Below are 18,486 nucleotides of genomic sequence, written 5' to 3'. Positions count from 1 at the left end.
TGTCGCAGTTATCTAATGCGCTTTCGATTCCGGACGGGTTCAGCCAGAGATAGCGCTTCCCCAAAAGGCGTGACATCGAGGGTGTCAACGTATATATGTTAGGGAGAACCGTGTGAAAGGGCCGCTTCATTTTTAGGTCGTTATATATCATTATTTCCCGTCCCCACGATCACGTGTATTTTCGCCGCAGGAGGTTGAGAACAATAACTGTTCAATTCCACATCGGCGGGGCGATGTTTTTGGATGACACGTGGAGTGTTATATATTTTAGTTTGATGTAGTCTGATATATATCTCTGCCGAGAGCGCGCGAAAATGGCCCACGCGCGAAAAGGAGGTTGCAGCGGCTAACCGGTTTCTCAGTTTAGTACGTCGTGCAAGCTGCCGGGTAATTATGCTAACGCCGTAGACTACCCCAAAGCTTCCATTTCGCCGTGCGTGCGGTTAAAACTGAAATATGATACTCGCGAAAAAAGCGCGAGTTTTTTTTTTTTTTTTATTTCAGGCGCGAATGATACCAAGAAGAGTGAGAAATTCTTTTTTTTTTTCACATTGTTTACGATATAACACTATTTTTTCATTATCTTTTCAAAAGCGAAGAAAGGCGTGAAATACAAAATTTATATGCGAGCCGTTTGTTTTAATAAGCAGCAGGTTCCGAAATCGCGATAAATCTATGCAAGTTAGAAACACAAACTATCGATTTTCGCGAAATTGCAAAAATTTTACTTACATCATTATCAAAATAAACATCTCGCTCGACCACGTTGAGTGCAGACGAATCTAACAGATTATTCTCTTGAATAAGCTCGAAAGAAAACGAGAGTGATCGGACGGAGATGAGTGAATTTTTTTTTTTTTTTTTTTTTTTTTTTTTACGACGAGAGTTTTGGAAGACATCGTGTCTATTATCGGATCGAAAGTGGAAGACGACGGGAGTCATTTTCCCGAGCGAATTTCTGCCACCGTATTATATCCGAGCAGCTATAATCTACTTCTCCGACTGGCGATAGTCTCCACCCACTTGGCTAGTAGTCCATTAGCGGCGCCCTCGCGCTTAACCATTTCCGCGGCTTAATTGCGCATAGCTAATTTTCCTCGTCACAATTTCGTCCCTCTTTTGTTTTCAGGCGCAGTATCATCGTCGTCGTTGTCATTCTCGTCCCAGAAGAGAAACGTTAGGGCGTTTCTTAGACCGTGTACGGTGTTACAAGTTGTTGTCAGCGACACACAAACAAACATTACGGAGTGCTTGCGGAGTGATCGCAGATGATTTTCGTGGTGTAACTGGGGTGTTTACAGTGTTCAGTGCCGATATGCCGATTACGGGAAAACGGTGAAATCGATCGCGAAACATATAAAACACAACATGGCCAGCGCAACGACAATGGGTCTACGTCGTAGAACACCAGTGAACAGCTCGCCGACTCCCTCGAGCCAATCATCATCCATGAGCACGTCGTCGTCAAGCAAGCGTTCGAGAAGTGAGAACAACAACAACAGCCCGTCCCACGGCAATCTGAACTCGATGAACGGCGGTTCTCGGGATGAGCCTCCAGCGAAAAAGTCCCGCGGGACTTCGACGAGCGGAGCGAAAGGGAGTTCGTCTTACTCCACCTCTTCTACCACTTACTCCTCTTCGGCGTCCTCGTCAACGACCACGAGTGCCTCGAGCGACAGCCAGAATACGAAGAGTCGCGGAACTACTGTTTCGAGATCGACCGCTCAGACGAAGTCGTCGTCCACGTCAACAGCTGCCACCTCGACCGCGTCTTCGTCGATGAGCGACATATCGAACAATCCCGCACTCTCAACCAGCTGGTCGTCGAACAGATCGGACATGCCGCCGTACGCTTCCGTGACCGGGCTGAACTTGACGGGCGGACAAACGGCCGGCCTCTGCGCCGGAAACCTCGGAATACCTCCCGCAATACCTTCCTACATGTCGACCTCAATGGCGACCTTCGTCGGTAACGCTACAAACCTCACCAAAAACTCGTCCGTCTCTTATCTCGACATCTCGAACATGACCGGTGGTGGTTCCTTGACCGCTTCCGGCGCCGTGAACTCGTTAAGCGGCGGATACGTGGCGAACGGTGTCGTGGACACGAAGAGCGGAATGGCGATACCATATCCGGTGATACCTTCGCCGAACGTGAACAGCAACAATCCATATGTGCAGAAAGGAGCGAATCAGAACGGGACCGAGGGAGCGGTCGCTCCCTCGAGGAAGTTTCAGAACGACGCCATGTTCAACACTTATCAACCGTGGGTGATCAAGACGTACGGCGATCTAGCAAAGACAAAAACGGTTACCATAAAGAAGTACGGGCGTATTTTGAGGACGTTGCGCGGTGAAGAGGTTAATAGCGCCGAGAACAGCAAGTTCCGCTTCTGGGTCAAGAGCAAGGGCTTCCACATCGGTCAGCCGGAAGGTTACGACGCGAAACCGGCCGACATGATTATCGGACGTCACGCCCTCATGTCGGTTCCGGGAATGGATCCGCCGCTCTACGTGCCCACGCAGCTAGCGCACAACAAGGTGAGTACGTCCAAGCTGGATTATCCTATCTCCCGTAATCGCGAGAGACGTTTCTCAGGTAGAACCCGTGAATGCCGATCGAGAGACGGCGGGATTAAGCATGCTAGCGGCTGTGCGAAAGGTATCAAGAGATAATCTCTCTTCGATCGTCGTAGTTACGAAGTCACTGTGATTTGTATCGATAAATGAAACGCGCGTCGATGAGTTTTTTTATGAGATTTTAAACATATGAAATTTTTATTTAACAAGGGAAGAGTTTTCGATGCAGTTAAATGTACTTTTTGCTTTAAATTCAAAGTTGAAAAGCTCGATTATATCAATTTCCAATTTGGAGAGACTAAAATTTGTTCATAATTTCAATGCAGATCTGCAAAGTCTGCGGGAAACGATAATAATGTTTATTTTATGAAATTGCTCTACAACTCGTACGATACTTTCCTATTTTCCTATACAAAAAAGATCGATTTCGAACAGATTTTATTCGCACAGATTGCTGCGAAGAGTCCACCGCTGCGGTTTTTGAAACGCGAGGTTTACGGGTCGGTGGGATTTATCTTCACGGCGAGTAGAAAAACCGCGAGAAATCTCGGGCGCGGCACGTTCAGTCGCAAAGGAGAATGAGAGGAAGAAGGAGAGAGAGCTCGCGTCGCGCACAGATAAGGCAGCTTAATTGCGTCTAATTATGTATATACGCGCGTGCAACGACGCGACCGACGCCGTCACCGCCGCCGTTGCCGCTGCCGTCGCCGCCGCCGCTGCCTCGTCGACGCTATACGGAGGGGAGAAAAACCTCCGTCGGTGTGCAACGGCGCTTCGATCCAGTTGCCGGAGCTTTGCCAAGCCTGAAGGGAAAGGGAAAAAAGACGAGAGAGAGAGAGAGAGAGAGAAAGAGAGAGAGAAAGAGAGAAAGAGAGAGAGAGAGAAAGAGAGAGGAGGGAGGACCGTTCACCACCGTTCGCCCGCTTGGTCTCTTCGACAGCGCGTTTCCGCGATTTTCTATCTGCGTTTCGTCGCGGAATTCGGTAATACGACGAGATCTCTTGCTCTACCTTCGCATCTGATACTCTACTTTAAGACTCCGATAACGCGTTAAATTACTTACACAGCGCCACGTCACCGTGCGCACTCTATCACACCGGCGCGGCGCTGGATTATTCCAGGAATATCCTGCGATTTACTCGCGCCGGAATGTCTTATTAAATTGGTCATGAGGTTACGGATAATCTCGGTAAACGGAGCGATAATCTAATCTAAAAGTGATTTTCGTCTTGGAGGACAGGTGCATATCGGAGTTAAAATTTCACTTCTAGATTGCTTGGCAAGATCAATAGTTTTCGAGCAATTTTTTTATATCAATGAAAGATACAGGTGTTTTCTGGCTAGCGAAGAATTTCTTCGTTACGTTGTGATAGTGTCACTTTGTATCGTTTTGCGATAAGCAACTTCTCTCAAGATTTTGAGTTCGAGAGTTATCTTCGTCAGAATTTCTACTAATACGCTTCCACTTTTTTTTTTTTTTTTTTTAATCATTGTCATTTTCCCCATCAGGGCTAGAATTTCGATGTGATACTTGTGTATTTGTGTGAGAGATGTTCAGACGCGATAAGACGTTCTTTCACAGCACTTTTTCCTCGTTGCTCAATTACATTTCACTCGATTGCGAGAGACGCTTTCACAGTCCTCGCTGCCTAACGTAGCATACCGGCATGTCGATCGCGATTCTCTCACGTTTCACAAAACTCGAATATCGGGAGTAGCTACCTGAGTTACTTCGAAGCTATCTAATTACAAACTCATTTTGTCTGACGTGTTTTTACATAGATGAAAAATTTGCCGTCAGAAAAATTTCGATTCCGATAGTCGTGCGCGTCAGAACTGTGGTCAAGCCGAAGTTCGTTCAATCGCGGCTCAATCGCGTTGATTGTGAGACTTATTTTCGAATGTATTATTTTCTAGAGATCTTGATCATTATCCTTTCTAGTTTTTTATATTGACGATATTTCATGATCGTTGTTGGCAATGATTCTCCGACGCACGTCGCGGTGCCGTGGGATTCCGGTCGCGGAAGCCGGCACTCTTTTCTCACGGAAAAGGAAGAGCGCGGCGGGCGCGCTTAGAATTCCGCCGCTTCGTTCGCTCGGTCCATCGATCGGGATTCACAGTTCCGGGTGGTCGGAGCGAAGAGGATCCATCCTCGTCTGTTCATCCCGCCCGGCGACGGTGGCGGCGGTAGCATCCATGAGATTTTGCGTGCCACCGAGATTCTCTACTCACCCTTCTTTTCTGGACTCTCTATTTCCGTCCTTTGCCACACGGCGTACCGCAAAATATCGCTCGCTCGCGACACTCATTTTTCACGGTTGACCGTCGTCGAGGACCGCGAGATAACAACGGCGGAGAGAGGAAAGGTTCGCCACCGCGATAACTCTCACGGGAGAGAGGAGACCCACCTTCTCTTCTGCCTTCACTCGATCTTTCTCTCTCTCTCTCCCTTCCTCTCTCTCTCTCTCTCTCTCTCTTTCTCTCTCTCTCGCTTGCTCGCTCGCTCGCTCGCCTCGAGGGTGGCAGAGGAGTAGGTCTGGCCGACTAGTCATTAGTCACTTTCCGAAGCAGAGGCACAGACAGGCCGCGGCTCTTCCTCCCAACCGTCCTGCCTCGCTTCCTCCTGTTCCGTGTCCGCATCCTTTTCCCTCCTTCTTCTTGTAGGCTCTTTCTCTCCCGCTCTCTTTCTCCGTATATCCTTTCTGCTGTTTCGTCCCGCTTCGTGCACCGTCTACCCGGTCGTTTGCGTTCTCTCTCCGTCTCGCTACGCGGGTTTCGTGCCTTCCTCGTGCCTCTATCGCGCCATCGGTCTCTCTACACCGGCCACCCTTCTTTCCTGCCCGCACCCCGCCCTCTCACTTCGAGACTACGAGAGACCCGGAGCGGTATAAGTCTCCCTCTCTCGCCGGGTTCCGTCGGCTGTGGCTTCGAGACGTTCTCGCTTGTGTTCCCCTCACGAAGAGAAACGCCGCCGTCGCGCTCGTGTTCGCCTTCTCTCCCGGTGCTAAGCCTCTCGCGCGTCTATCTTGATTGAGAGGGAGCGCTTGGGTATTTTCTCTCTCTCTCTCTCTCTCTCTTCGTCACGCTGCGTCCTTCTCCGTCTTCCTTTCTCATAGGTATGAAGGAAGGAGAGAAGGAGAAAGCGGAGCTAAGCATGCTTATAGTGAACCCGACGAGGACGCAGCGAGAGAGAGGTTGTCATTGATCGTCCCGACTGCGGCTTGCGAGCCGCTAAAGGTCCCGTACAAGCACGAGCCCGCCGGCGTGTAGCCGCAGTCATGTGTGTATGCGTATTTGTGTGAGTACTTGTGCATGTGTGCGCGCGTATTCATGGAGGCACACGTGCGTAAGCACTCCGTCTGTCATTCTTTATGCGTGCGACGGCGGAAACCCTTTTTTTCTTGTGCTACTCAAATTGCAGTGTTATTAGGTTGACTGTAGCGATCAGACGTAACGGTCTGATGATGTTCGATAAGAATGTAAAAAATGTGATGATCAGACAAATTTATTATTCTTCTCGAGTCTGCAGATGTAAAAATAAAAATATTTGTGGGTATCTCTCATTGCTGATATATTTGCACACGATTAATTTCAAATATCTTCGAAAAAAATATTTAAAAAGAGCTTTTTTTTTTAGTATTAAAACAATTAATAATTAAATTATGATTATAATATTTTTTATATAATTCAGGTTTGTATAATAAAAAATATGTTTATCTGTTCTTCTTGAAACAAAAGACAGCACATTTTGGTAAACAGGCGCGAGTACGATGATCACCGCGTTTGCTGTTAAAATCGTACGATGGCATTACTGGCAACGATATCTTTCCACGAGATAATTGTGAGCGACCGGCTGGAAGTTTTTAATCAATGGGGCAAGGAAATTGGGACACATCCGGCGGCATAGAACGGCGACAGCGTACAAGGAAAAAAAAAACGAGCCGCGAGCGCGCGAAGGTTAACCAAGGCGATAATTCGTCGCTCCGATTTCGGGGGTTTGGCTCGGTTAACCGAAACCGTGATTCCGAGGGCGTGCGCCGCGACCCTTAGCCAATAAAACAGTTGACCTCCTTCACCGGAGGAGAGTTAGCAAGCCGGAACGAGCAAAACGACGACGCGAGGTCCTGTGCATTTTTGGCGAACGCTGCGAATTCTTCACTAATGGTTCCTCTTTTTCCTCGGTCTTTGTTCGTTTCTTTCCTTACGTTCCAGAGACGGTTTCGGGCGACTGCAAATACACCGCATTGATGAGGGCGCATAAATAAAATAGCGATCGATCGTCAAGCCGATGTGCCGCGTAACGTTTTATAAAAGAAAAATCATCATTTATAAAAGATAAATCGTTATCGAGGAAAACTTACGCGAAGAAAGAAATTTGTCTTGATCCTTATACATCGAAATTCACTCCGCCGTATTACATTTAGTTTCATTACTTTTCCCGATTTTAATCAGTATATCCTGCAATTGTATGCAAAGTCGATCAAAAAAGTTCGAATATTCTAACTGCATGAATATTTAAACTATAGACTTTCTAAATGATAGCGATGCAACATTGTCATATTAATAACATATTATGAATATGTTATCGATATCGAAACGAAATTAAAATAAAGAAATATTGGCTAGTAGCTCTTTGTAACGATATTCGATGCTGATGTATGTACATGTATGTGAGATTCTACAGTGTGCGCCCTTCGACAGCCCTTAGCGTGGCCCAGCGGCGCTCGATTATTATCACCGTTCCTGCCCCGATAATGAAAGTACGTGCGCGCGCTCCCGTACGAATATATATATACACGCGAATGTGTTCGTGCTGGTGTTGAGAGCGCCAGGGTTCGCCGCTTGGTTGCATTCGGGCACCGGCGGCGAACGGGACCCGATGGAAAGAGTGACGGGACGAAAGGGGGGTTCCGCAACGAGGGTGGCTTTGAGGCACATACGCTGTGTCTCGGCCGCGCTGAGTCACGCACTAAAGAGAAACGCGTGAGGTCTCCGTGAGGGACGAACGACGACTGGAGCTTCGTGCGGGAATCTTTATTTTTAGCGTGCCGCGCCAATCCGGAGGAAACCCGAGCGCTCGTTTTTCAAAAGACCTATTGCTCTTTAAAATTCCGCAAAAACCAATTTCCATAGATAGAAAAGAGACAATCTTGTCGTTGTAAAATAATAAAAAAAAAAAAAAAAAAAAAGACAAAAAACGAAACGGAAAATGTTTAATATCCAGATATTATCCATATGATAAAAGAAGTGGAGGAAACCCGAGCGCTCGTTTTTCAAAAGACCTATTGCTCTTTAAAATTCCGCAAAAACCAATTTCCATAGATAGAAAAGAGACAATCTTGTCGTTGTAAAATAATAAAAAAAAAAAAAAAAAAAAAGACAAATTTCGGAACGCTTCGTGTTTAATATTACAATTTTATCCAAAAGAAATATCGTAACAAAATTATAGTGTTCAAGTTGAATCGCTATTTTCGGACACAGTAACAATATGAGCAATGTGGCTCCGTGTACGTTTTGTATAGGATTTGATTAGCGGAATAAAGAGATAGGAATAAAGAGAAAGCTATATATTTTGTTTTTCTCGTTTTTAACCTTTTTTTTTATTATAAAATAATATCAGATTCTGTCGCGTACGATCCGACCTTACACTATATCATCAACGCAACGTGTGATGCAAGCTGGTAGCTATGAAATTGAAATTATCGTTGCGCCGTACCTCACGTGATATTTTTCCTCGCGGCACTCGGGGCCATTGCGCAAGCAGGATTTTATTTATAAAATCCGTGAGCGCGCGATCCACACGCGGAGAGGCCAAGCTACAGCTTTATCTCGGCGGTAATGTTGGGTAAAGATTGTTATCGCCGCTATCTCCGTATCGATAACCAAAGTGCACGCTCTTCGTTCGTGCTAATACCGCGAGATTAACCCCTTCGCTACTTCGAACGCGTGGTATTCGACTAGAATTGAAAGCTACTCGTTTGATTTACTACATTGTTATGTAATGCTATAACTGTGCTTGCGCGCAAGCTTTTTTTTTCTTGGTTCATATTCTTCTTTCTTTTCGAATAACGGAAGACTTCAGTCGATTTTTTTAAATTTTCCGTTACATAAGTTTGATAAAAAGTTAACTTTCAAATAAAATCCATGAAATCCGCTCCGGATTCGTAGAATTTTTGATCACGTGTAGTGAAGTACACCGCGCAACTTTAATCTGAAAAAGTTTTGGACAATAAATAAATAGAGAAAAACACGTGTGTATGTACTTGAAGTTTGATCTATTATAGATTGCATAGAGAATTACAGATTTAACAAAGAGCTAAAAAAATAATGTCGTTATAAGCCTTATTTTTTTCCCGAAGAAATTAAAACGCACTTACGACAAAGTGTTAGTTTCTTCGTCGTATGCAAAGAGGATCGGAGGCGAAGGCAAGATCGGGGGATGAATCCGTCGCGAAACAATCCGCGAAGAAAGCGGAAAGCGACGCGAAATTCGTCGGGCATTAAAACAAACTCGTTGTACCGGGTACGGAGATAGGAGGAGCGATGTAGATGCGGCGGTGCAGCTACGGCAGCGTGAAATACGACGCTGCAACCTGGATTTCCGGGCCTTAACTCGGTACGCTTACGGTGTAAATGAACTAACAGGAGCGGAGTTTCTGGTTCACCCCCGAAATACCGCGCGCTCTCTCCGGGAAGATATTCTCCGCTCCAAAAATTAACAGATCTCTGAGAGACGACATTTCGCTCTTTGTATTAAAATAATTAGCACTTATTGCCTTTCTACCGAGGTTTTTAACAAGCTGGAGTTTACGCAAGACACAAAATTTCGATAGGTGTGAAATAGTTTTTTTTTCTTTGACTAAAAAGCATTTTAAATAATAATCGAGCCTGTATATTGCCAAGCCGGAATGAATTTTCGTAATCTTATCTTTCAAATTTTCGCGTTTTCCATCAAATTTGATAGATGCGAGTTTCTAGTCCCGCGATAAACGCGCACATATCTATTATAACATACAGTCGTCGGAAGATCTACAGTAACGTATTTTGTCGTTGCTCTCTCGCAACGGAGAGATTCTGCCGATGGTTCACATACCGACCGACATACCGGCTCGCTGTTCATGCGCCGGCTTTGCGCGGAACGAAAGCGCGCGGATCGAGAGCGCGTACCTATACGCCGCGCCGAGAACTCGAAACGGCTGGAGCGTTCTGGGCGGCTGAGTTCTGCGGGCCCCAGCCACCTCAGTTTCTCCCTCTCGATTTCCCCCTTGCACACTCCGACGGCTATAACGCGCGGCACGTAACCGCGGCCGGCGGCAATTAGTAGCGGGCCGCCAAGGGAGCCTCGGCCTTTTTCCCCAACCTGCTCGCCTCTGCTCGCCGTTCCATTCTCTCTCTTTCTCTCTCCTTCTCATACGCCAGCGCCCCTATCCTGTTCTCTTTCTGACTCACTATCACGCTCCGTCTCGTTTCACCCGTTCGCGACGATCCCGCTCGCACGTCCGCGCTTTACCATCCGCCGCCGCTTTTCTCCTTCCTCTTCCTCTTTCCGCTCGCGGCGTATCCCATCGCTCTTCGCCGGCACATCCTCCCTCTCTGAGTTTCTCCCTCGTATTTCTCTCTTTCTCTCGCGTCGGCTCTCCTGCGGCGCGTTTTCGCTCGCTCGTATACGTACGGTATATTCGGAATTCTCTCTTTCTCTCTCGTTCTCTTCTCGTGATCCCGCTGTTCCCGCTCGCTCACTCGCGTGCGCGATCGGTTTGCACGTCAGAGAGGAAAGGGAGGACAGAGAGAGTATCGGCGAAAAAGCGACGGAGGTGGTTGAGTTCGGGAGCAGGAGAGGAGGATGAAGAACGATGCAGAAAAGGAAAAAAAGAGAGGCCGGAGAGATCGCGCGCATCGGACGAAGAGAGTAGCGGACGCGAGACAGGGACGGATCGTGGCTGTGCGGTGGCATAAAAAGAGGCGTAGCGAGAAGAGAAAAAAACGAGAGAGGGACCGCCGTGGCGAAAGGGAAGAGAGAAAGGCGGAGGACCCCGGAGCGGATGAGAGTGAACGATGAAAAGACAGAGAGAGAAAGAAACATAGAGGAAAAACGGCTGGAGAAAAAGAAAGAGAGATAAAAGAGAGAGAGAGAGAGAGAGAGAGAGCCGGGGTGGAAGCCGCAGGCTTTTTGTGCCGCCACACTGCCGCAGCCACCCGACAAAAATAGACTTCGTGTCCCTCGGTTCGTCTGTGCGACGACGTGCAACACGGAGAATTCTCCGTCCTTCTTCTTCTTCTACTCTGTTCGTGTTCCGGGCGCGAAAGGCGCCAACGGGTCCTCGTCGTTCACTCTTTTCTTCTTTCTTTCATACACTTCTCTCTCGCTACTTCTTCTCCCGCCCCTTTCCCCAAAAGCCGTATTCTACGACCTTCTCTGACGGTGATGTCCCGAGAGAGGAAACCGAGGCCGAAAGTGCGCGCGAGAGAGATTGTCGGAGGGTGGCCGGAGATGAGGCCGATAGAGCACGCCTTGATCCTTATCTACCGTTATAGGCGGCCTGACACCCGATGACGCGGGCGTGGGCGCTTAGGTGCTTAGGCGAGGGTTCGATCCGGCGGGGTTAGACGAGAGTCGACCGCCTTTCTACCCTTCCGCCCTGCACGACCGATATACCCATCCGATAACCCGGCAGCGCGGCAAATCGCGATACGTATCGACCTCTTTCCAGCGAACCGACCCCCTTCGCTACAAATAAGCTCCCGAACTACTTACCCGTTCTCGCGGTCCCATCCGAGAAGCCCCGCAGGGAAGAACGGGGGGAGGATCACAACTCCCCGCGGGGTACTCCGGTTTTGCTATATCGCTCGCGATAGATATACCACAGATTATCTTCCTCTTTCTCTCTCTCTCTCTCTCTCTCTCTCTCTCTCTCTCTCTCTCTCTCTCTCTCTCTCTCTCTCTTATCCTTTTTCTCTTTCTCTGTCGTTCTCGCTCTTTCTCTCGTTCTCTTTCGTGGAACCGCCCGGGCGCTTTTAGGATTCGCCGGGAACGACGTGATTTCGTGAAACCATCGCGCGAATTATAGTGGCTCCGTGGAAAGAAGAAGGTAGAGGAAGGAGAAGCTAGGTCAATTAGACGCGGTTACGTGGGTAGGAATTGCCCCACTAGCTGTTCCATCTAGTGTTCTAGCTTTGAAACGGTTGCTTTTAACTGTATTTAGCTATAATTCGACGCAGTACCATGGCACAATTGTTATAATTACGCCACACCGATATTACAAAACGATAAGTAACTTATATATAAATAACTTGGGAATAACTCAATTTTAATTTTTTTGTGAATAGTATTAGGTTAGGTAATGGATTTAAACAAACCTCTGTGTAAAATATGTTGGGATATTTTTATAAATATATTTTCCAATGTCTCTCCCTGTTCGATGTGGTTATGGTAGGATTGTTTCTCGAAATGTCTCGGAGCGCGCTTTTACGGTTTTACTCATTTCGTAACAGCGAAACGTTACAAGATTGCGTAGCCTGACCGCGCTATGGCAGTAATTTGATCTTGAGATTAAACCTCGGTACTTCATAAACCGCTTTCGAAATTGTAAATAACCGTCTCTCTAGCAGTACGGTAGAGCGCAACTACTGTTCGCGCGTATAGAACTAATAAGTTTTAGATCGATTTGCGGCCTTTAAACACTTTGGTTTTCGACTTTGACATTTTGAAGCTAGCGCAGCATCTTCACAAAAAAATCACAATTCTGACTACTAATCTAATCGCATCGGTATTATCGGTCGCGCCGGTACATGGATCTGATCTCGGGCTGCTGGCGGAGACCGGAGAAGAACGGTGCGCGATAGTAGGGAGCGATCGGAGGAGAATTACTTCCCCTGACGCGAAACGATATAGTGTATTTTACTGTATACTTTTAATATTTATATATTGACACATATGTGTGTGTGTTTGTGAAACAACATATCGAATTAAAAAATATTATATTGAAAAGATATTGATTCTTATATATTTTTCGCGATTGTGTGTCGCGCGCGCGCGCGCGCGAGAGAGAAGTAAAAATATTCCGTACAGCGTCAAGTTATTCTTTTTTTACTCTTCGGCCATTGTTTTTGCGAGGACTATTTCTCTCCACCGCAAAACATAGCTTTCTTATCATAGGTATTATTTTCACGAAGATCAAGTTCCTTTCTCAGTATCGCCCGATTGTTCGATTCCCTCGTGACCAGGTCCTCAAGTCGACGAAGTCCGTGCGCGAAGGAAGACTCGCGCTAGAGCATCCGGCACACGTTTTCCTGGCTCCCCGGGGACGACGATCGCCGGGACCGGAGTGAATGCCGCGCGCGCGGGAAAGACGAGGACGTTGCGCGCGCGCACGCGAGAAAGAGACAGAAACGAGCTCTCGAGTGAAACTCCTCGCACCCGGTATCCGGTATCCACGGCCAATTAGCCGCGCCTCTCTTACCACTTCGGCGTTTCTGTTGCTTTCTTTGTTATCTGCCCCTATAAACACTACCGAGAAAGAGAGGATGCCTCGGTGTACCAATTTATGGGCCGTGGCTACTGGAAGCGTGGACTAGCTCTCTTCTCTCGAAAAACGATATTGTCATCTCTTCATCGGATGCTTTATCGGAGCTTCGTCGGCTAGTTCGCTGGTTTTCTCGTGGATTAAACGCAATATCGAGAAATTCTTGCGCAGTCTATATTCATCGAAAATCATATTAAAAAAATAATACTGTTTCTGCTCTCTTAAAAAAATAACGATTAAAAATAGATAAGTTTGGTGTGACAATAGATCTTTTTCATTTGTTAAAGCGGACTTTTGTGACTTTTGTGTTAGATATAAATAGGCAATTGCAATAGCTCGTGTTAAAAAAATACCACGCAGTTCAAGATGATATAAATGTTATGATACATAATATGGCTCAAAGTTAAACAAAAGCATGTTCGTACGTACGTATCTAACACCAAATCGCTCTTTGTGGAAGTCGTCTCGTATGGCGACACTCTGGCGTACATGTGCGAGAACATTCCGAAATAATGGGGCTCTTCAAAACGTGTAAAGTTGTGAGCCGAAGAAGGCTCAATACCGATCCCAAACTGGTCCGTTCGAATTGATTTACACAGTAGATCCACGTAGAAAAAGAGAGAGGAAACGAGACTGCGAACCTTTTTGGGAAAGAGACAGAAGTTCGTTCATGGTTTATGTGAAGGGTGAGATTCGGAATTTTCATTGATTGCGGTCAACTGTGGAGGTTCCCCATTGTGTCTCTCTGACCGCGTGGATTTTCGGCAAATGTTCCCTGCCAGTCGGCAGTTTGTTTGTCAGGCTGCACGTGACCGGCACAGTATTAGAACGACTCGTCGATCGGTCGCGTTGCTCTCTTCATTAAGGCGAGTAAATCTCGATGCGAGCCGCGCGGTGTCTTTTTCGAACCTTTGCCTCCGGGCCAGCCGACCACAGGGGGTCCCGGCTTTGCTCGGCGACGTCGCGTCCGGAATATATTGAAAGCCTGCGAAATGCCAGGCATGGCCTCGACAGTTTTCGCAAATCCGTCGTTGGATGCGCGACTGTGTGCGTAGGCGGCGTTTTCCTGGCGTGCTTGCTCGTCGAACTAATCACTCCGACAGCGCAATTAACCGCGCGTTTATGGCTCGGGTTCCGCAATAAAAGCGAGCCGCTGGAAAATTACGGCCGGACTGTCGCGATTATTTCGCCGCGCGATTACGCGCGTCAAATGCGTGGCGATTGTTGTTTTCAGTAAGCGCGGGAGAACACGACAGCGTCGAATTTGCATTTTCGCGTCCCGTTTCAGATAATCGCCCGTCGCTATTCGATTTCGATTTCGTACAACGCGATCATTTCGCCTTTTTCTTTCGACGATGATCGAATCGATATTCGATAACACTTTATATTCGACGCTCTCGCGCACCACGAGCATCGTTCGCGCATAAAAGCGCGTTATCGCGAGACGGCCTGTAAAACATATAAACGATAACACGCGGGTAGTTATCGGGGGCCTGAGCGCACATGGCTCTCTCTCTCTCTCTCTCTATTTCTATCTCTCTCTCTCTCTCCCCCTCTCTCTCTCTCTTTCTCTCTCATCGTCGCCGCCACCGCCCGGAATTATCTCCCTCGACAACGATATCGATTGTCCCGTCAGATAGTGCGCGCCGCGTGAGTCGGCACTTCGTCGGTCGTTCCGCTTCTTTCCTTTTTGATCCGACGACGGGATAAGCGGGGACGGGCCGGGGCCGTTCTCGTTCCGGACGGACTCAACCATCGCGACATGATCGATTTTCGCGCCGCGCGACCGCTCCCGGCGAGATATTATTCCTTCGTTGGCGTTGTAACGAACGAGCGCGATCGATACGCCCGCCGATCTGTCGCCGCGGCGAAACGAAACGGCGAGCGACAACGAGGACGACGACGATGAGAGAGGCGCGCTGCAATTTTCTTCGACTATTTAACCGACCGCGACGAACTTTCTTCGGATCCTTAGGAGAGGCGCGACGAGGAGCGTAGCGGAGGCGGCCGCCGGCTGGTACTTGGCCCGCCCCGTTTCGCTCGTTTTCTTTTGCAGCCAGCGTGAAACGAGCGAAAACTTGCCGGCCGACGCGCTGGAATCACGCAGCCGGCGATTTTCAGCCGGTCAACGTCGTTATCTGTAGTTGAAAAATAAAACTTCGATTGCAAACTTTAAAGCATATTTTTTGTCACACGTAAAAAATGATAAAAATTTTGCTTCGACGTTGAATTTCTTCAGAAAGCATATTTAATTTAATACTATTATAAGTTGTTTAGCAATTAGAGTGGATCTTCATTTTGATTGTGACAATGTGTTTTAATTATATATTTTTTTTTAATCTAATACAAAAATCGATTTAATGTTTCATTCTATACTTGCACATTCATCTTATTTAATATATGTTAATTATGTATGTTAAATATCGTTTCGAAATAAATGTTGTCACTTTTTTAATTTTAAGATTTTATATCGATACACACAAGGCTCCATTTCGCAATTTAGAAATTAATGAGAAAGTAGCAATTAAACGTGTATGCGTTATCGGAATTCTTTGCGACCGATCTCTCATCGTCGTTTTATAACCGGGAGGCGCTTCCGTTCCATTCGATTCACCAGCAGGGCGAGTTCGCGCGAACGAGTTCCACGTAGGGCGACGGGACCATCGATTTCCAGGCAGCGTCCCACGGTGGCGGCGGCGGCGGCAACGGCGGCTGCGGTGGTTCGTGGCGCCGTGAAAGAAGTCGGGGCACGGACATTTAAATCTAAAAACGCCGGGCGAAACTCCCGACCCCGGGGTAATTGGAGGGTCGCGGAATTTGTTGCTTCGCCGACGTGGTGTGAGGGAGGAGGACGGGCACGACGAGAGCGGAAGGGGATAGCGGAGGGAGAGTGGGACGTTAAAATACGAGCGCCGGTAAAACGCGGGCAGGTAGGCAGGTAGGAAAGCAGTGAGAGAGCGAGGGAAAGAGCGCTTGCATGTTTGTGTGCGCGCATCTGTGTGTGTATGTGGCGGAGAAAAGAGGAAGAGGGAGAGAGAGAAAGAGAGAGAGAGAGAGAGAGAGAGAGAGAGAGAGAGAGGGAAACAGGCGGGATTGGAGAAGGAAAACGACAAAAAAAAAGAGTAAGAGTGAGACAAGTGGCCGACGCGATGAGGAATCGCGGAGCGGAGCGAACTCGGATAAAACGGGCGCTGCCGCAAATCCGCTGGCGTATAAGCGAGTTAGAACGCGGAGTCGTCGTCGTCGTCGTCGTCGTCGTCGTCGTCGTCGTCGTAGTCGTCGTTGGTGGTAGCGGCGGCTGGGATAAAGAGCAGCGAAAGCGAGACAGAAAAGACCGAAATAAAAAGAGAGAAAGACGAAGAGACGAGAAGCGTATGCATGGACCGAGCACGACCGGCTGTGTCCGGGAAGAGCGGTACTATACCGGCTATCCACGCTCCGAAGCGCGTAGCACGAACGTAGCGAAACGCGCGCGAGAAAAAAAGAGGCAGAAACGCTCTCTCCCGCTTACATCCGTCCGTAAGATAGAGACGGCGAGACGTAATGGGTCGTAGGCGCGAGGTTTGCGTGTAATTGGATTCATCCCCCTCGGCGCTAAACGCGTCCCACGTCCTTCCGCTCTCCCTTTCTCCTCGTTGCTCTTCGCCGTCCCGCCGTTGAAACCCTAGGTGCGAACCGCCGCTGTTCTCTCTCCGCGCTCCGACGACGTCTCCGCCCTCCCGGTTCGCCTCTCGACCGAATTAACCCCGCGCTATCGCGAGACAGACGACACGAGGGGCGGCGGGCGCGAGTCTCCGCTGTCGCCTTCGCTCTTATCTTTCGTAACTTTTCCGCGGTCGCACCCGCCGACGTCCCTCGGCGCTTTCCGTGTTTCCTGCTCTCCCCCGCGTTCCACCGTGTCTACCTTAACGTGCGAAATTTCCAACTTCCGCCGCTGCGGCGAGTCGTAAAACTCACGGTAGCCGCGGGAGCTTGGGTTCTAAGCAAAGAGCCGAAGAGAAAGAAAGACAGAGAGAAGCGCGATAGAGAAAGAACCATCGCATGCAAGCGAGCGAGCGAACGAGCTCGACGAGAATACGGCTTCGTGCGTGTCGAGAAAGAGAGAAAAGGGATTTGTGGACTTGTGTATGTACGTGCGTGTGTGTGAGTAGCATGAGCTCTAAAGTGTGTACACCGGCGCCGAACCGGAGCGGATGTAAAAGGTTATATGTATACCGCGACCCGCCTTGGAACCGTTCGTGGTTATTCTTCGACGTGGGCGCGTGACATACCGATCTGTGTATGTGTGTGTCCGCGCGCGCGAATGATGGTATTGTATTGTATTACAAAATTTCGCTCTAGGATCGGACAATTTCCAGTTAGGAATACGAAATTGAATCAAAATGATAAAATCTGTCGTCTTAAACGAAAGGTAATTAATTTTGCGTTACGGAACGGATATGTTGGTTTGTATGCGACATTATATAATTGTAATCGCAAAACAAAAACCGATGTTTTTTTGAGACTTCCTGTGAATCCCCAAAGCAGACTGCTAAGCACAATTGCGAGACTGTTGGGTACCTGACCCTTGCTATTGTAAACCATCGCAGGATCTGCGGTCGAGAGCAACACCGTCTCCCTTTGAAATTCGAATCGGCACTCCGAGACCGATCAGCTTGAAACGCTTTGCGGCCGATCGATTTGGACGCACGTGATTCCCGGGTACACCCGGTACAATCGTGCCACCGTTCGCGGGACCATTCGATGGCTTCGGAGTTTTAGCGGTCCGGCCAGCTGGTGTGTCGTTGATTCGCCGATACAGGGAAGCCAAGCCGGAAAAAGAGCCGGGCGTGGTGATACAAAGGGGGTACGGAAAAAAGGGTTGTGAAAGCAAAAAGCGGAGAGAGAAACAGAGAGAACGAATCTCCCTTCGACAAAGGGAGACAGCTGAAGGATGTGGGAAGAGAAGGAAAAGAAAACAAGAGACACAAAAGAAAGAAATGCGAAGTTCAGAATTTGGCCCGAAGCGGCGCGGTTCTGTGCCCGGTTTGGCTTGGCCCCAGCTCGGCCTCGTGCTCGACCCTGCCTGGCCTATACAGGCCTTCGCCTCTTCCTCGTCTCTCTTCGTCCCTCATCCTCTTCTCCCTCCTCCTTCACCTCCTCGCCGGCAATTCCCAACTCCTCTTCCTTCTCTCTCGCCAGAATGCCGAACGCGAGCGGCTGGTTAATGAGGCGCACGCACACACGCCCGCGCGCACGCGCAACGCTCTCGTCGTCGTCCCCCTGCGCGATCCCCCCTTGGATCTCCCCTCTGCTTTGCCGCCGATCTCCCTCCTTCGGCATTTCCCTCCGCTGCCGCCTCCGCCGCCTGCTTCTTTCTCCGTTGTTGCCGCCGCCGCCG

At 48.5% G+C, this 18,486-nt stretch overlaps 1 protein-coding gene across 2 annotated transcripts in view; it reads left to right on the top strand.

Moving 5' to 3' along the window:
* Positions 1-18,486, top strand: part of LOC109857577 (serine-rich adhesin for platelets-like) — a 48,921-nt gene that overhangs the window by 10,001 nt on the left and 20,434 nt on the right. For both annotated transcript variants that reach the window (XM_020434043.1, XM_020434033.1), the window contains one exon: positions 1,130-2,541. In XM_020434043.1, the coding sequence (XP_020289632.1) occupies positions 1,369-2,541 (1,173 nt within the window). In that variant the 5' untranslated portion in view covers positions 1,130-1,368. The remainder of the gene's footprint in view (positions 1-1,129; positions 2,542-18,486) is intronic.

Source organism: Pseudomyrmex gracilis, unplaced genomic scaffold (genome assembly GCF_002006095.1).
Source record: "Pseudomyrmex gracilis isolate BER0280 unplaced genomic scaffold, ASM200609v1 scaffold_5, whole genome shotgun sequence".
NCBI classification, from domain to species: Eukaryota; Metazoa; Arthropoda; class Insecta; order Hymenoptera; family Formicidae; genus Pseudomyrmex; species Pseudomyrmex gracilis.
Note: the sequence above shows the minus strand (reverse complement) of the source record. Positions and strands in the feature narration are given on the sequence as shown.